General features: G+C 37.4%; 1 protein-coding gene across 2 annotated transcripts in view; it reads right to left on the reverse strand.

Moving 5' to 3' along the window:
* LOC137040468 (basement membrane-specific heparan sulfate proteoglycan core protein-like) overlaps positions 1-19,018 on the reverse strand; it is a 136,967-nt gene extending 117,949 nt beyond the window's left edge. Inside the window, exons 1-6 of one of the 2 annotated variants that reach the window (XM_067416124.1) lie at positions 18,793-19,018; positions 18,539-18,640; positions 17,173-17,520; positions 16,867-17,091; positions 16,429-16,755; positions 7,794-7,915 (exon numbers count right to left, since the gene is read on the reverse strand). In XM_067416124.1, coding sequence (XP_067272225.1) covers positions 7,794-7,915; positions 16,429-16,755; positions 16,867-17,091; positions 17,173-17,520; positions 18,539-18,587 — 1,071 coding nt within the window. In that variant the 5' untranslated portion in view covers positions 18,588-18,640; positions 18,793-19,018. The remainder of the gene's footprint in view (positions 1-7,793; positions 7,916-16,428; positions 16,756-16,866; positions 17,092-17,172; positions 17,521-18,538; positions 18,641-18,792) is intronic. The other variant, XM_067416123.1, reaches the window with a different exon arrangement.
* Positions 19,019-20,070: the final 1,052 nt, after the last annotated feature.

Consider the following 20,070-nt stretch of genomic DNA (forward strand, 5'->3'; position numbering starts at 1 on the left):
GGGATAAACATTTTCAACCAGATCGATGGGCTTGTACAGCCTTTAGTGTTTCCTGCAACTGGGTACAAACAGAGGGAGAGATGAGCATTTTCAACCACAACGACGGGCTTGCATGGCCTTTAGCATTTCCTGAAACTTCCTCCACATCAACAGGCTTTCACAGCTTTCAGCGTTCACTGCAGCTGGGTTTGATGGAGAAGAATGAATCCCTTCAACCACACTAATGGGTTTGCACGGCTTTCAGCGTTTCCTGCAATTTCAACCACAACAACAGGTTTCCACAGCTTTTAACATTTCATTGCAACGTCATCCACATTGACGGGCTTTCACAGCCTTTAGCGTTCACTGCAGCTGGGGGCAACGGAGAGAAGAATGAATACCTTCAACCACACCAATTGACTTGCACGGCTTTCATCGTTTCCTGCCATTTCAACCACATTCACAGGCTTTCACAGCTTTTTAGCGTCTTTAGCGTTCAGGCAGGAAGCAAGTATTTACAGAAAGAAATTTCTGAACGAATAGGCTGTTCCCAGAGTGCTGTATCAAGGCACCTCAGTGGGAAGTCTGTGGGAAGGAAAAAGTGTGGCAAAAAACGCTGCACAACGAGAAGAGGTGACCGGAACCTGAAGAAGATTGTGGAGAAGTCCAGTGTCAAGTACCCACGGTCAGTGATGGTCTGGGGTACCATGTCAGCTGCTGGTGTTGGTCCACTGTGTTTTATCAAGGGCAGGGTCAATGCAGCTAGCTATCAGGAGATTTTGGAGCACTTCATGCTTCCATCTGCCGAAACGCTTTATGGAGATGAAGATTTGGTTTTTCAGCACAACTGCTCACAGTGCCAAAACCACTGGTAAATGGTTTACTGACCATGGTATTACTGTGCTCAATTGGCCTGCCAACTCTCCTGACCTTAACCCCATAGAGAATCTGTGAGATATTGTGAAGAGAATGTTTAGAGACGCAAGACCCAACACTCTGGATGAGCTTAAGGCCGCTATCAAAGCATCCTGGGCCTCCATAACACCTCAGCGGTGCCACAGGCTGATCGCCTCCACGCCACGTCGCATTGAAGCAGTCATTTCTGCAAAAGGATTCCCCACCAAGTATTGAGTGCATAACTGAACATAATTATTTGAAGGTTGACTTTTTTGGTATTAAAAACACTTTTCTTTTATTGGTCGGATGAAATATGCAAATTTTTTGAGATAGGAATTTTGGGTTTTCATGAGCTGTATGCCAAAATCATCAGTATTAAAACAATAAAAGACCTGAAATATTTCAGTTGGTGTGCAATGAATCTACAATATATGGACGTTTAATTTGTATAATTAAATTAGGGAAAACAATGAACTTTATCACAATATGCTAATTTTTTGAGAAGGACCTGTATACTAATAGATGACTCATTTGCTTCTGTAGAAACCACACTAGGAAAAAAATACAAGCTTGTGTTACAAACTCTCTGTATATTTAAACATGTGTTTTCCATTACAATACAATACATTAGTAAAAGCAAAATTGAAGAAAGAAAAAAATAGAAATCATAAGTTATAAATACAACAACACAATAACAATGAAATAATAAAAATAATAAAAACCTTGCAGTTACTTTGCACAGATGCATGCCAACACAGTTATGTACATACAAGCTCAGTTTTGAATCGACTTCTGACAGAAGAACTGCCAGATGAGTGTATCTCTTGTAACACAGGATGAAATCAGTATGTACATGGACGATTTGAGGGAAACATAATACAGGCCTAAATGTAATACATCGTGTCGCTCTTCTGTCAGAAGACGATTCAAAAAAGTGAGCTTGCACGTATGTGAGCGTCCGGTGTGAGATCCTGAGACGCGCCCATGAGCTTCAGTCCGGTGTGTGACCCCATTTAGGCTACATTACTATGCTCACTATATGTTTAGACGCGCAGTCACGCCTGCAGTGAAGAGACTTGAGAGCAGAAAGCGGCGCCCAAAACAGAGGCTGAATCAGAAATTGGCCCCTTAGCCCTCAATTACTATTCCCAACGTTAGTCCACTATTACAGTTCACTTGAAGGAGTGAATGAAAACGAGTGTGTGAAGTCGGACAGCTGTTGTGTGTACATCGGCTGCACACTCGTTATTGCGGTGCAACATGTGATTGAATGAGTGCACTCACACGTGTCCACTGTGGTTTCGGACACCACTACAAATGGCTGTCCTCTCAAATAATGCCCTATTTAGGGTATAGGGGCCATTTCGGATTCAGCCATACACATATTTAAGACACATTTATCCTCAGCAGTCTGAGAGGTAAGGGCACAGAAAATAAATGAGCCAATTTCTCACATGCACTAAAGTTCAGACAATGTTGCTATATTCACTTTTTATTTTATTTTTTTGGAACCAGGATTTTTTATGCTTCCATTCCATCTGTAAGTTCAACTCAGCTCAGCCTTTTGAGATGTTATTTGAGGTTATTTACGTTTTTTCTGGATTTAAAGAAACAGTTGAAATAAAGAGATAAGGGTCATCCTTACTATTCGGTGCCATTTCAGCTTGGTAACTTTCTATTATTATTATTATTATTTTTATTTTTTTAATTTCCATGATTTTACAATTTTATCTGAAAATTGGCTTGTTACACTACAATAAAAATATATTGGTCCTGCTCAGGATATTATTGTTTAATAATTTTGACCAAATTCTTCACACATGCAAAGGCCAAATGTCCACCCTGTTACCGTCATCTCAATTAATGTGTTTTAAATGCATAATTATTGTAATATTTATATATTCTAAGAGCTAAAATGTTCCTCACTCGAACAATTGTTCATAAACAAGCATTATCTTGGGAAAAGTTTTTTTTTAAGGCACAATGGTAATTTCAACATATTTCTTTTAGAATAAAAATAAATTACATTGGAATTTTGTCCCCATCTTAAATAATTGAATTGTGCCATTTAATTTTCTACAAGTAACCACCAAGATATGCATAACATTTGTTTAACTTATTTAATTAACATAAAAAAACAGAGGTAACAGTGTGGACAGAGGAGAAACAGGGTGGACAGGAGGTAACAGGGTGGACATCACGCCACTGAACAACAGGACATCAGACCACAAATCAACTAATTAACCCTGCCATCTCCTGAAGAAGAAAGAAACATGAACAACATCAACCATTCAAAATTGACTAATCTAAAAGAAAACAGTAAAAGTAACAGTAAATGTAACAGCATCTTACTGTTACTACACTCTTAAAAATAAAGGTTCTTAAATGGTTCTTTGGCAGGGTTCTTTCTTCTATGAAGAACCTTTAATATCCAAAGAACCTTTCCATTGCACAAAAGGTTCTTTGTAGTGCAAAAAGAGTCTTTAGACTATAACATGGTTAGAAAAAGATGGTTCTTTAAAGAACCTTTCACAAAACGGTTCTTTGGGGAACCAAAAAATAGTTCTCCTATGGCATCACTGTGAAAGCCCATGTTTGGTTCTTCCTGGCACCTTTATTTTTAAGTGTGTACTTACTGCAACATACTACTGAACAGACCAGCATCCCATCTGTTGTTCTAGGAAATTCCACACTTTCTTCTCAAGCTGGACGGACCTCTTAACAAATAAATTCCATATACATTGATTATAATTACAAATACATGCTATAAACACTTATTTATTTAGGTATTATGTCCACTCTGTTACAATATGTCAACCCTGTTACTGTGCAAAACAATAACAGAAGGGACATTTTATTCTAAAGTTAGCCACGGCTACTTACGTGATGAACAACAAGCTAGTGCGCAGTGATCACTGAGGAAGATTTTTAACATGTTTATTAACCATATCTTCAAAATTACAATCAATTATCAGTTTCCACTATAAATAAGCATAACAGGGTGGACATGTTATGCTTTACCACGTCAATAAATCGTTCTAATACATTGAAAAAAAAGTGTAAATTAAGGAGAGAGACTTGCTTTGATTCTTGTGGATAGTTTGCTGCCAAAAGTTATTTTACTTCCTGAGAGGCATGTGATTAGAGGAACAGTTAAAGGGTGTGTTCAGATGGATTTTCCATCGGAGTAACAGGGGGGACATTCAGTTCAGGGACACAACATATTTTAAAGAATTTAAGCATTAAAATGTTTTAATAACAAAAAATATATATATTGGTGAGGAATATTATAAATAAGAATATTCAACAAAATAGAATTTTTATAACTTATATTTGTGGCTGAAGTTAGGCAAACTTACTTGGGGACATGGCAGTTTGGCATACTTGCACTAAAATCAAAGTAATTATTTTAAATTAATTAATCCTGGGTACATATAATTGTGTTCTATGGTAAAGGGGGATTAACTGTGTCCCTTTAAATACAATTATTAGTCAATTTTTACTCAAAATATACCATATTATGTCATGGGGACTCAAATGGCACTGAATGCTAGGAATGACCCATAAAATATTTTGTGCACTTTTCTTATAATTTTTCCAACACTGGTGGCACTTTATTTATGCCTGTTTGTGTTTCTGGATGATATTACAAATTATTTTTTTTACCAGTGCAATTTGAAGCACAGAGAAAGCAGTGCTGAAGATAGCCTACATTTAGTTAGGTAGAGACTATGCGTGAATGAACATACAATTGTTAAGAGATTTCTGTTTAGTTTTTTAACCAGGAGGGTTTGTGTTCATTGATTGTTCCTGTTTATCTCAGTTCAGCAGAAAAAACACTTTAGTTGCTAGTAATGTTGAAATTAATGTATTTTCAGTGCAGATTTAGAGATGAAGGCATTTTTATTTCATCATATTTTTTCTCAGACATGGCTACTGGTTGAATTAAAAGGCATTTAAAGATCTATATGAGATCATATATTTTGTTCAATAAATATATATTTTTTTAATCTACACTAATTTCTTTAGTCTGGCAAAAAGACATCAATTCATGTTTTTAGGTATATAATTGTCCGGACCTCGGCTGACGAGGAAGGTTTTTTTCTGGACCCCAAGCTATTTTAGTTGAAGACCCCTGGTCTCTTCCTTTCAGAAAAACCACCCTGGTCAATCAATGGTTAATAACAGCGATAAATATAGCACTCCAATAATACGTGTCAAGTGGTTGCCACAGTAATTGTACGCGAACACTAACACCCTGGTTTACTGGTAAGCGCAGCTGTAACACAATTGACTGCAATAGGTATACACTCACGGTGAAACCAAGAACCCTGGGTGAGTTTTCACAACACTCACCTCAACTCCAGTGGCTGGAACACTGTGTTAGTGAAGACACTAGATAACCAATGGGTCTGAAACAGTCCAATCCAATCCAATATCCAATATGACTTCAAAGAAACTGATCCAACACAAAATCGACCCTTTTTTCACCATGTTTGACCTTCTGTGGGTCCAGACCGTGAAATACAACAATTGAAGCCAATAACAGGCAACATTACTGTTGTTTTACATAAATTAATTTACATAAATGTTCTTCTATTGACACATATAAACATAATTTTAATTCTGACTCCATTAATAATTTAGTCTGATGTTGAATTTGTTACGTTTGTAACAGCTGATCATAAGATTAGTTGTCAGTTGATGTAAATTGCTTTTTATTTTTTATTTTTAGTTCTTTTTTTCAAATGTGCGTTTCACTACGGGACCTGGTATTTTGTGAATTAATGTTTGTGAATTACATTAGCTCAAGGACCTAAATTAGCCAGTTCTGGTATTATAAAGTAAGCAGAGTGAATATTTTACCTTGCTAGTTCGCACATGCTTACTCATAATAAGTGTAATTTCATGAAAGCTGCACCTAGCTAATAACAGTGACAGTCAGAATCGGATTGCCCCATGATGTGCTCCATTCATTGGGTCGTCAGTATGATCTGTCCTGGCAGAGAGATTTGTGGAAATACTTACTCCTCGTTGGTCAATACTAAAATAATGATTTCAGAATGATGCAGAATAAATCAAGATTAACATTTATTTTAGCCAGACAGAACTTCAATAAAAATAATTAAACAAGAATCCATTGTACAAAACTAATCAGCATAAAATATAAAACACATTTACAAAGAAATATAAAAATAGTTTCTTACATAAGGGTTGTAAATATTTGTTTCACAAACACCTGGTCTTCAGTGGAGAGGATCAGATATCTTGAAGAAATCACTCAAAAAGGAGAACAGAATTATCATAAATTTCATTTTTTCTCATCATACCAGTGACTGCAGTGAAGTTGAGATAATTTTACCAATTAATAAATAAAAAACAAGATTCACGAAATACATCATCTGTGGTATTAAACATTCTGTGACTTGAATCAGGGGGAGAAGTTCATGGCAGGGCGATGTCCTTCACTCTTTCTGTGAGATCTTCTCTCCAGATTAGTGAGTTGTATTGCTTTATTGCAGGGTGTTGGATCTCAGCTTTTTGTACAACTAATTATTACAGCCTTATCATTAATATATACAAGCTTTATATATATATATATATATATATATATATATATATATATATATATATATATATATATATATATATATATATATATATATATATATATATATATATATTAATTGAAAGCACTTCTTACATTTAGCAGGAGGGGGAATGTAATGGATGACATAAACCTTCATGGACTGTTGTTTTGTTTTAGTTTAGTTTGATTATGAAGACTGCAGTCATTAATAACACTGACATCACTGTATCACTGATGTTGCTAGGTGACGATCTCACAATGACATCACTCCATCAGCTCTGATGGACAGAGGGACAGATGTGGAACATCAGATTCTGAGACAGACTAATTAGAAAGACATTAAATACATTTACAACAATGTTTTTGTCATTGCGTCTCTTACAGTATATTATATACACAATTACACACCTTCACTTTTGTTTTCAGTTTGGTTTTGAGATTTGATGCATTCTGATGAAAAACCTGTTGAATCATAATTCACATTCTTATAATCTGAATTAATTTCATTATATTCACTGTACATCATGCAGTTGTGAATCACTGGATGTTTTACTCACCACATCCACAGAGCCGCTATTATGAGAAACTGAGGTAAAAACACCAGCAGAAGGACTGTAGAATGACTGAACGCTGTGCTGTCCACTGGATCTTCACAACACAAAGAAATGAATCATGAGAGAAACAATCATTGACACTAAAGCACATGTATCATCAGAGATGTGTTACCTTCTTCTGGACCTGAAGGGGTTTTGGTTTCTAGCACAAGACAGAAGTTTAGATACAGTCAAAAAACAAGATACACTTATGACATTAAAACACTAATTAAATATAAAGTGCATAATCATAATGCTGCAATAACTTCACACTAAAGCACATGTATCATGAGAGATGTGTTACCTTCTTCTGGACTTAGAGTGATCAGGATTTCTATTACAAGACAGAAGTTCAGATACAGTCAAAAAACAAGATACACTTATGACATCAAAACACTAATTAAATATAAAGTGCATAATCATAATGCTGCAATAACTTCACACTAAAGCACATGTATCATCAAAGATGTGTTACCTTCTTCTGGACTCGGAGTGGTCTGGATTTCTAGCACAAGACAGAAGTTCAGATACAGTCAAAAAACAAGATACACTTATGACATCAAAACACTAATTAAATATAAAGTACATAATCTTAATGCTACAATAACTTCACACTAAAGCACATGTATCATGAGAGATGTGTTACCTCCTACAGCACAGGAATACTCTTGAAGCTCTTCATTGCTGACTGAGTCCAGGTACAGCTTGTTGTCTTAAGTGAATCCATCCGTTACCTGCCGTCCGTTCTTGTACCAGATGTAAGTCTGTTTGTCGCTCAGAGTGCATTTAGTTGAGCAGCTTAATATCACTTCCTGTCGCTCTGATATAATGTTTGGGCTGCTTATCACCATCAGATCTGAAAAACAGAATTAAAACACTTCAAACTGGGCCTAACATCGGGCTGGATGATCTGACCTAAAATCAAAATCTTGATTAATGAAACAATTTAGGCCTATCCGTTTTTATTATTTTTTAATGTCATAGTTCACTGACAAGGAATGTACCTTAAATATGTTCAACTATTAAAGGTGGGATTTGTTTTTCTAATGGTGATTTCGTTGTGTTGTGGCTCGTTTCCGTTGTGTTGTGGTGATTTTGTTGTGTTGTGGTGATTTTGTTGTGTTGTGGTGATTTCGTTGTGTTGTGGTGATTTCGTTGTGTTGTGGTGATTTCGTTGTGTTGTGGTGATTTCGTTGTGTTGTGGTGATTTCGTTGTGTTGTGGTGATTTCGTTGTGTTGTGGCTCGTTTCCGTCGTGTTGTGGTGATTTTGTTGTGTTGTGGCGATTTCGTTGTGTTGTGGCGATTTCGTTGTGTTGTGGTGATTTCGTTGTGTTGTGGCTCGTTTCCGTTGTGTTGTGGTGATTTTGTTGTGTTGTGGCGATTTCGTTGTGTTGTGGCGATTTCGTTGTGTTGTGGTGATTTCGTTGTGTTGTAGTGATTTTGTTGTGTTGTGGTGATTTCGTTGTGTTGTGGTGATTTCGTTGTGTTGTGATGATTTCGTTGTGTTGTGATGATTTCGTTGTGTTGTGGTGATTTCGTTGTGTTGTGGTGATTTCGTTGTGTTGTGATGATTTCGTTGTGTTGTGATGATTTCGTTGTGTTGTGGCTCGTTTCCGTCGTGTTGTGGTGATCTCGGATTGTTTGGTTCTTCGAAGCTCATTCTGGACTTGCTGTCATAGCAACAGGTCCGTAAACCCAAACCTCCTCGAGAGCATTTTATTTCATGTAAAACGGATTACATTGCATCTTGAGATGATACTTAAAATCTGTCCCAGCCTCTGCTACTTTATTACAAGACTTCATTACTGAACCAGGGGCAATAATATTTTTAAATAATACTAATATAAAATTTTATTTGAAAATAATATTACAATGTGGTGTAAAAGGTGCGTATAATACTATAGACACAGTCACTTGATTGAGAGATTTATTTGTGATGGAATCATTTCTTTATAATTGAATTGGAGTCTTAGTTCACACTTGTCATGTTTGGTTCGATTAAAACAAACCCTGGTGCGGTTGCTCGTTTAGTGCGGTTCATTTGAACATATGTGAACGCTGCCATCCGAACCCTGGTGCGCACCATAGTGAGCCATAGTCAGCTGATTTGACGACGCGGAAAGATCGGTGTATCCAAAATGAATAATGTTAACGTTAGAGGGCAAACATGGAGCAACGAGGAAGTGCCTCATCAATACTTGGTCCGACGAGCATGTTTTGAAAATTCTAGAAAAAACGCACAAAGAGCATACCTGGTTCTTCTCATCAAAGGACCTGCAGTGTCGGTACAGATGACAGAACTGCCATCTCTTATGCATAAGAGACGGCCGTCTCTTTTCTGCATACAATGGAGGAAATCCTAGTGCTGTTTTGAATGTTTTGAAAATTTTATGAGCTCTTCATGAGTTCTCAGCTGGTAAAAACAATGCCATATGTACACGCATAAAATGATGGCGTTTAATCCAGCACACAGCATTGTTTTGAATGTTCAGTAAGCAAGCTTATACGTCATATAAGCCGACCAATCAGGTTGTGACCATCTCCCTGTGCCTTTGGTTCGGTAACTTTAGGTTCGCTGTTAAAAATGCCTGTGTGAACGCTTAGCGGACCAGGACTATATGTTTTGTTTTTGTTTTTTGTTCCGGACCAATCCAACCAAACTAACCGAACTACAAGTGTGAACGCACCCTTACACACATGCAGTATCGTTACTCTGAGCCATGCATTCATTTGAGTGATTATGGATATTATGGGATGGCTTGATGTAGGCAAGAGATGCAGATAACTTGATCTTGACCGTTAAGAAACTTTAATTAATGCTGTCACGTAACAAATACACTTCAAACTAATTTAAAAATGTAATGAATTGCTAATTACAACATTGAAATAAAAATGTAAAGGTTGTACAAATACTATAAAAACGTGAATATAAATAATTGGGAATCATGTTAAAAGAGTTATTTATCATTTATCTATTATAACTTTTATGTTGGTTTGGCCGGTTGGCTGTTTCCTTATAAAGGTCCAGAAGTCATGTTTTTTTATTTTGTAAAGTTTTTTGCCAGGTGTTTTTTATTATTATTATATGATGTCATTGCGTTGTCTTGACGCCAGCCAATTTCTGCGTTGCTGATCGTGGTTTCGAGTATCGATGCATCTGCCCTCTTCAGGGAACACAAGAACGTGCAGTAATCTTAGATAAATTAATCTAGATTAGGGCTGAACGATAGTCTGTTTTAACATCGACATCGCGATGTGCGCGTATGCGATAGTCACATCGCCGGAACATGCTAGTAGCCCATGGTGTATTATGAGAATGGTAGCACACAGTAAACACACAAGTTTGTTGCCTGAGTGACATGCCCGTTCCTCATGCCTGCACAGTGATTGGTTCGCTGTACCGCTGCTCATCACTCACGGCCAAACATTCACTGCTAAAATGCGCGACAAAGAAGATCCGAAGAGGGAAAAAAAAAGGTTTGTACCAGAAATCATCTTTTTGGGACTTTTTTGGCTACATAAAGGAGGATGTTGAACAAAAAGAGGTACTTTGCATGGAGTGTCTTGTGGCCACAAAACAGGAAAACCACCAATTTGTCTGATCACTTAAAACGGCACCACAAAGAGCTTTACGACGAATACAAAGCAGGGCTCGACATTAACTCTTGTCCGGGACGTGTGGGTGTTTTGAAGGGACAAGTGAAAGAGAATTTTACTTGACTGATGGACAAGAGCCTGATTAAAACAAAAAATAATAGCGAATCACCAAAATGAAGAATGTTTGTGCATTAATTTAGTGTAAGTGGTGATCGATTGTGGATAATATATAATGAATAATAATAAGGTTGCACTGTTCACTCTCGTGCAGCCTCTTGAGGAGAAATTACAACACTAGAGCGTTTTCCTGAATACCATCACGACTGAAAATGACACTGATTTCATATGACAGTTCCATAAACAACTAATTAACATTCACTTAGTCACTTACATTTTAGATGCAATATTTAGTGTTTTTGTTCTATTTCAGCAGTGATAATTGTTCACAGCAGACCTATAACACGTCTCACTCATAGCAACAAGTGTGAACGATTCAGCGTTCGAATGAATCGTTTGAATGAACGACTCAGTGACTCACTTGTTAAGACGGTCACCTGCTGCCACCTACTGGAGGTTTAGTTTCATGTTTGCACATTCTTTCCAACATTTCTTTTTGTCACTTGTAATGAAGCTTGCTTATTAGTGAAATTATTAATATCACGGAATGGTAATTATTGACTTTAGCCTGGATTGATGGCTCTCAATATCGCAATATATATCGTTGGGGAAAAAATTATCGCAATGTAATTTTTTTTCCAATATCGTGCAGCCCTAATCTAGATATTTTAATCCAATCTGCAAATTCGTTTGAAAAACCAAATTAGCCAGACGTATTAATCTCAGATGTATTAATTGAGGTACGAAGAATAATCCCCAGGTGTCACACACTTGCGGTCACTAGTTAGACGACGACTGACACCCAATGGTTCATATGTGATCACTACATTAAGGCTCTCTTTCACAGGTTACTAATGTTTGTAACTCATTAATAAATGGTTCACGGGTGTTCACTTTACATTAAGGTTCACTTTCACAGGTTATTAATGTTTATAACTCATTAATAAATGGTTCACGGGTGTTATTTACATTAAGGTTCACTTTCACAGGTTATTAATGTTTGTAACTCATTAATAAATGGTTCACGGGTGTTATTTACATTAATGTTCACTTTCACAGGTTATTAATGTTTGTAACTAATTAATAAATGGCTCACAGGGTTCCACTTAAGGTTCACAAGTAACTAATATTGGAATTAAAATATTTATTACTACTATTTCATCAAGGATTTGTTTTTGTTTTTTTGTTTTTTTCAAACTAAAGTTTAATGAACAAGAATAACTTTTGATACATGCTATGGATAGGCATCATGGACCTTTTGTGGAATATCATGGTAAGACTGTAACTTAAGGAACATTTAACAAAAAGTGGCAGTCATGAGATATAAATTCTGTAATATTAGATAATATTAAAAAGAGGTAGTCATGAGATATTAATGAGAGAACCACATACGACACCCTTCAGTCTCACTATGAAAGTCTATTTTGCTACATCATTAAAAAAATCAGGAATATTGTTTTGAGTTAAATAAGTGTTAATAATTACATTTATTAAGCATTTATAACATGTTAGCTAATAAAGGATCACTATTTGGCAGGCATTGTGTTAAAGTTGCCCTTTTATTCATGCAGTTATAACTGCTTATCAATGATTTACAATGCATTTGTAAATGAGTTATTAGTCATTATCAAACACCTTTATAAACCCTTTACAAAGGGAACCTTAATGGAAAGTGTTACCCATTAGGGTATATTATTTATAAGAAAATTGTGGTTCAGTGTTGTATAGAATTGAAAATGACTGGAATTGGACATTGGAATTAATGATAACTGCATTTACAATGACTGTGTTATTTGATTACTTTGAAATTAAAATAACATTGGAACAAAAATAATAAAAAAACATTGAGGGGTTAATTTTTTCAAATTGATAATTATATGTATTTTAGAACAAAATATGCAGGGTTGAGTAGTGACACTGAAAAAATGAATCATGAGAAAAATCATGTAAAAAAATGTTTTCGAAGCTTTGATAATGTTTACAGTGTGCAATAGAACATTGTTTCATGTAACACAATAGTTAATGTTTTGCGTGTAAAAAAAACTATTTTTCACACAATTTATTTATCTGTACAGCGCTGTTTCCTCTGTCCTAAAAACGGCCTGATGATTTCCTTGTTCTATGAAGTCTCTCCTTCAAAAACACATAACGAGTTCTGATTGGGCCAGCGCTTCCCGTGTTGTGATTGGACAGCAGCTTAGCGCACTTTGCCCAAAACGGTCACGCCTCTTACCATAAAGTGGAGATGCAAGCGATGAATGCGTGCTCTTCTCCACGTGGGAGAGCAACAAGACCACGCCCCCTATTTTGTGTGTTCTTGTGGGCGGAGGGTTCGTCAACAAACGGTTCTAGTGACGTCATTCCTGAGGAAGTGCAGGGGTGTAGTCCAAACCGGCCGTTCGCTGTAGACTTTGAAAGGGAACTTCTGTTAAATAAAATATCTCACTTGGCATTGAACTTTGAGCTTTATAATTTTACAGGTATTATTTATGCTCTAACAGCAACATTACACACTAACTAAAGTTTGAAAGATGGAATTGCGAAGAACGGGACCTTTAAGTAAATTGTGGCTCAGTGTTGTATAGAAACAAAACCAAGAGATACACTTTTCTAATTTGTTTAAGGAAATGTAAGCAATTTTGAGGCTTGAATGGAGGAAACGATTAAGGTGATAAAATTAAGAAAAATAAAATTACTGGTTTATTTTAAGAGAATTAGCTCAATTGTGCAGTTTTATTTAGCTACACCATTGGTATTTCCCAGCATGCTTTGCATATGGCTGGAAATGAAGATTAAAAGGTCCCATTCTTTGCGATTCCATCTTTCAAACTTTAGTTAGTGTGTAATGTTGCTGTTAGAGCATAAATAATACCTGTAAAATTATAAAGCTCAAAGTTCAATGCCAAGCGAGATATTTTATTTAACAGAAGTTCCCTTTCAAAGTCTACAGCGAACGGCCGGTTTGGACTACACCGCTGCACTTCCTGCTTTAATGACGCAACTAAAACCTTTGTTGACGAACCCTCCGCCCACAAGAACACGCAAATTCGGGGGCGTGGTCCTTTTGCTCTCGCAGGTCGAGAATAGGAAGCGTTGTTTTTGTAGAGTGTGTTTGTCGCCATGCCATTGAGACGCTGTTATTTTCATCCCGGAGTCAAATCACCTTTGTTTGGCCTTCCCACGGACGCTGTACGTAGAGATCAATGGCTACAGTTTATGGTTAACTCGGAAAATTATAATCACAATTTAAAACTATGTGCAGCACATTTTGCTGAGGACTGCTTCCTCAATCTCAATCAGTTTAATGCCGGATTCGCAGAAAGATTATTCTTAAAAGACGACGCAGTTCCCTCTTTGTCTGGAGAAGGCGTTGTTTATGGACCACAACGTTAGATGGTAATTGAAACTAATCCGAAAAACTTAGCACATAAAAGTGTAGTAATTCATTCAGACACCATCGATTGTTGGTGTTTGTAATGATCAGTTTAAACTACTGAATAGACAGCTTACCATTCTGAAACATCCAGCAAAAGTCTTTCCTGAGCAGGTTGTTATCGATCCTCTTCGATATTCTCCGGGTCTGATTCCGACTCAAATTGATAAGGCAATATAGACATTTTTGCAATAACATTGAGCGCGCGTTATGGTAAGAGGCGGGACCTTTCCGGGCAAAGTGTGCTAAGCTGCTGTCCAATCACAGCGCGGGAAGCGCTGGCCCAATCAGAACTCGTTACGTGTTTCTGAAGGAGGGACTTCATAGAACAAGGAAATCATCAGGCCGTTTTTAGGACAGAGGAAACAGCGGTATACAGATAAGTAAATTGTGTGAAAAATACTGTGTTTTTTTACATGCGAAACATGAACTCATGTTATATTGCACACTGTAAACATAATCAAAGCTTCGAAAACACGCGAAGAACGGGACCTTTAATATTGAAATGAAGTGTTGTTTAATGTGTTTTTGAGTGAAGGGAAACATCTCTTAATGTATAATGTTTATTTATGTTTGACATTTGAAAGAATTTCTGTTATGTTGAAGTTTTTCCGTTACCATTGCAGAAGAGTAGAGCTTATGGTTAGGTTGTGATATGAATAACTGCAAATATTATGATTATTATGATACAATACAATACAATACAATATTTATTTATAAAGCACATTTAAAAACAACCAAGGCTGACCAAAGTGCTGTACATAGGAGAGAATAAAATGCAGAGCAGTACAGGACAAAAGAAACAACTGAAAAAATAAAACAAAAATAAAAATAAAAAGCAGTAATCATATCAGAGGCAATGAGCATCAAAAGCAAGAGAAAACAAAAAAGTCTTTAAAGAAGATTTAAAGATGGAAACTGAAGGAGCCAGTCTGATATAGAGAGGCAGACTGTTCCAAAGTTTTGGGCCTGCCGTCGCAAAAGCACGGTCACCTCGTTTTTTAAGCCTGGATCTAGGTACAATGAGAAGACAGTGATCGCTGGATCTCAAAGTACGAGAAGGAGTGTATGAACAGAGCAGATCAGTCAGGTATTGAGGGGCAAAATTGTTAAGAGCTTTATACACAAAAAGTAAAATTTTAAAATCAATTTTGAATTTAACAGGTAGCCAATGAAGTTTGATTAAAATAGGGGTGATCGACTCATACTTCCGTGTCCCAGTGAGGAGTCTAGCTGCTGCATTTTGCACTAATGATTATGAAGAATGTTGCTTTGTTCAATGAGCAATAACTTTACTATTGCTAGTGCAATAACAAGTTTGTTTCTACTTCTGCCAGCATCAAACTGACTATTAATTGAACTAACTAACTGAAAGTCAAATATAAACAGTTAATTTCCATTTACTCTAATTTATATATATTTTTTCAAAGTCAACTTAAATTAAAAAAGCACATTCACCTAATAAGATTTAATTAATCATAAAAACTACTTGAATATTACGTGTAATATTGTTACCATCATTTTTTAAAAAGTAGATACTGTGTAATATTTTAGTATGTGTAGATATGGGTAAAGAAATTGTGGTATTAAATTACAAAATTAATGTAATTGTTACATTACTGAGGTAAAATGTGTAATTTAATTAGTTACTAATCATATTAAAGTAATCCAAACCACATTTTTAATGGGTAACTTATAACAGTAAGCAATTACATTTCCAAAGTAACCTTCCTAACTCTGAATGTGTGTGAGATTCAACACATTCTTTCTGTTGTGTGACTGTGGAATTTCTTTGAATTGTCATGAATTTAATTCCACTTCCTGTCATTTGATGGGCGGAGTCAATTCAAATTCATGAATTGAATGGAGGCCAATTCTGAAATTCTGAATTTTGCACAAGCCCTGGTAACTAGTAGGGGTGGCAAAAAAAAGCTGTCTGTGTGCGTGCAGTGCATAAAAGAACGGCGATTAACGGCGTATTAATGTGTAAAACCTGCAACTGCCCAAAAATCTGAGCATCCAGATTATATAAACAAAGATGAATCTCATGAATCTTAGAGGTTAGAGGTTCTGAATTTAGGTTTCGATTACTTTTATAATGAATCGTCCAGCCCTAGCCTAACACTGATTTTGACTGACATGGAAAACAAAAACGTTCAGCCAATTGTCTGTGAATCTTCTCATTAAAATGTTATCAAATTCCTCTGATCACTTACAGTACCTGTGACAGTAAGAATGACTCCAGGTGATCCAGAGTATTTTCCTTCTGTTCTGTCAGTGATGAACATGAACTGATATTCTCCAGAGTCGTTGCTCTTGAGCTCTTTGATTCTCAGTGTGTTCCCCACATACTCCACACGACCAGCAAACTGATCCTCCTCACGCAGATCCTTGAGGTCACCGGACTGAACGTAATGCCAGAATGTTTTATTTACAGAATAACCAGAGGGATGTGTGTATGTGCAGGAAATGTCTACTGTTGAGCCCATCAAAGCACAGACTCTTCTAGAGGTGTAAGTCACACCCCAGCAGTGATCATTAGAAATGCCTGAAAGAGTCACAGATTAACATGTAAAACACACACTTACTTTAAAACATGTTTAAATATACACACGGATGAACAAACAGAACCACATTGTGTGTATTATTTGACACTCACACACAGAAGAGGAACGATGTTTAAGGTTTCTATCAAGAGAACAGGAATATCTGCCAGCATCTGTGCTGGGTGACACAAACATGTCACGAGACTCTGTATATCTGTAATACTGTCCATCCTTCATCCAGTGATACCAATCTCCAGAGGTGCAGGAAGAATCACAGGTCAGTTTTACTCTCTGATCTCTCGGGTCTGTAGTTTCAGGATTCATTCTCACTCGCAGGTCTGAATTAGAGTAAAAATTAAGAAAAACATCACATGAAAATGAAAACCGCTGAACTGAGCAGAATCTAGACTCAGTTTCACCTGTGACTGTTAGACTGACGGCGACTGAGCTGAGACGTTTAACTCCATCCTTCATGATGAACATGAGCTGATATTCTCCAGAGTCTCTCTCTCTCAGATCTGATATTATGAGTGTTGAACGGCCGTATCCGTTCTCCTGCTTCACCCGTCCTGAGTAGTCCGAGTCTAAAGTCAAATCTTCAGCTTCATCATTCTTTCTCCAGTTTGAACTTTGTTTCTGACTGAACCAGAACACAGTTTTGAGGTTGATGTTGGAGTAAGAGCACTTCAGTGTCACCTGATATCCCTTCACAGCACAAATCCTCTCTTGACTGCAGAACACATTTAGGCGGTCCAATGTCAGAGAGCCTGAACAAGAAAACATTTCATTATTGGGAGGAAGTTTACCTCGTGACGCAGCAGTTTATAGAGACTGCTGCGTCACGAGGTTAGGTCGCATGGCGTTCAAAAAGGATATTTATTTACAAAAACAAGTTATTTCGAGTCATTTAACTCAAGTCCGAGTCAAGTTTCAAGCCATGAATGTCAAGTCAAAGTCAAGTCGAGTCTTTTATTAATATTTGTCAAGCAAGTCTCAATTCCTAAAATGTGCGACTTAAGTCTGACTCGAGTCAAGTAAAGTGAATCGAGTCCCCCACCTCTGATGCACGGATCGGTCGAATGAGGATTCTATGTACACATTTCTATGGTTGCGCCGTGTTTTGAACTTCTTTCACAGAAGTAATGACTAATGGGAACACTAGATAAGATTTGTCTGCGATGAGGTAAAAAAATAACAAATACTGTTCGGTTTACCTCATAAACTGATAATTTCGTGTTTTAATCAATCGTTTCGTGACATCAATGTATCATCACGAGCCGCAGAGTTTAATATGGATTCGTATGTATGTGTTTTTACTCTCATAGGCCTATAGGCTCTCATATAAAAAAACATGCATTGACATGCATTATACGGCAAGGGTTTGAGTTAAAAATCTTCATTTGTGTTCTACTGAAGAAACAAACACACATTCATGTTGGATGTACTGGGGGAAAACAGATAAACATCACATTTTCATTTTTGGGTGAACTAACGCTTTAAAAGCCACACTCACCGATCTGCTGCTCACACCCACACAATCATCAATTTAGTTAAAAATAGTCAAAAAAGTATATATTTTTTTAAATGTATATATGACATTGGAGAACAGGGAGGAAAGTTAAACTATATATCAACATTCAGACCTACTGACATTAAGTTAAACTGATCCTAAATGATTTTAACCATTGCAAATATGAGCAATAATGATTAAAAAAACACTTTTGGATTATTTGAAAGATCTCATTTAAATTAAAACGTGTGAATAAGACACAATAATGGTCAAACCTGTAATGTGCAGCAGGATCAGGATCAGAGGTAAGAGTCTGGAGTTCATGTTCTTCACTTTCTGTAAATTCAGATTCAATGAAAGACTCAGAGCTGCTCGTTCTGAGAAATAAAAACACACACATTGAGTTTGACTGAGACACACTTGACCACAGAGTCAGAATCATGGACACAGTAACACACTTCAGAAAGTCGTAAAATGTGCTTGAAATAACATTTTAATGTAGTTTAAATCCAATTAAGATTATATTTACCTCCTTTACATGTTGCTGTTGTTCTCTGGTTTTAGATGCAGTTTCTATTGTCTGTTTTAGAAGTTGTGCAGACTCTTTGATCTTATTTCCTTCCCTTTTCTTACTAACACACCCAAACCAAAAAAGAAAAGAACAGAAAATATGCTTAAGAAAATGTTTACTGTCAAACTCAACTCAGGAAGTCAATATCAGCCATTATGTTACATGATCGATTTAAATTAATCAGTTTAAATGAATTAAACCTTGAGTTCCCTTTCGGGGAACTCGAGCTGCGTCGAAACGCTGTGAGAACGCCTCTGTTTAAATGCGTCGTGAAGCGCCTGTAGAACCATTCCATCGGAAAAAAGATCGATCGTCGGCGTGATGACGTCATCGACCGGAAGCTATAAAACGTCCGTGAAAACAAACAGGAACTAGCTTCTGAGCCTTCAGCAAGCGATCTGTGTGAACCTGTCTGTCTATTTGGTGTTTTTGTCTGTCTATTATACTAGAAAGCAGAGATTTTCCACCCTTTTTGTTAAATATTCAATATATTAACAGAAAAAAGAGAAAATAAGATAGATAGAATGGCGAGTGAAAGCAGCAATTTCAGAAAGTGTGTTCCTCCCTGCCCACGCTACATCACGGGCGGGGATACACATCTTCTCTGTGTTGCATGCTTGGGAGCGCAGCATGCCCAGGCAGCCCTCGAGGGGGCTGCTTGCGAGCACTGTGAGCGTATGCCACTGAGAACGCTGCGCTCCCGCCGGGCACTCTTCGAGGAGGGTGCCTCGGCTCGTGTTCCCCGCGGCTCTGGTCCCGCTGCCGCCGAGGCGGAGCGGAGGCTGCAGTCGTGGGGATCACAATTGGATGTTGCAGAGGGGTTAGAGACGGGCGCTGCCTTATCTCTGCCCTCACCTGCTCCATCCAGCGGTTCTTCTCGGGGCATGGAAGCACGCATGGCGGTTTCTTCCCCCCCGAGAGAGCCGCCGGTACTTCATCTGTCCAGCTCTGAGGAGGTGGACGTTGAAAGTATCGATACTGAAGATTCGCCACTTCAGTCCCCTGCTAGTGAGGAGCTAGTTGAGGTTTTGACGCGAGCAGTGGCCAGGTTAAACATCGACTGGCCCACTGAAAGATCTGAGGCAGGAAGAAAACGTCATAGTAAGCTAGACGAACGCTTCCTGCCGTCTCGCGCATCAGAACCTCAGCGACGGGGCCTGCCGTTCTTCCACGATTTGCACACCGAGGTGGCAAGATCGTGGAAGAGACCGGCTTCATATCGTGTCTTCAGCCCGC

Source organism: Pseudorasbora parva, chromosome 14 (assembly GCF_024679245.1).
Source record: "Pseudorasbora parva isolate DD20220531a chromosome 14, ASM2467924v1, whole genome shotgun sequence".
In the NCBI taxonomy this organism is placed as follows: domain Eukaryota; kingdom Metazoa; phylum Chordata; class Actinopteri; order Cypriniformes; family Gobionidae; genus Pseudorasbora; species Pseudorasbora parva.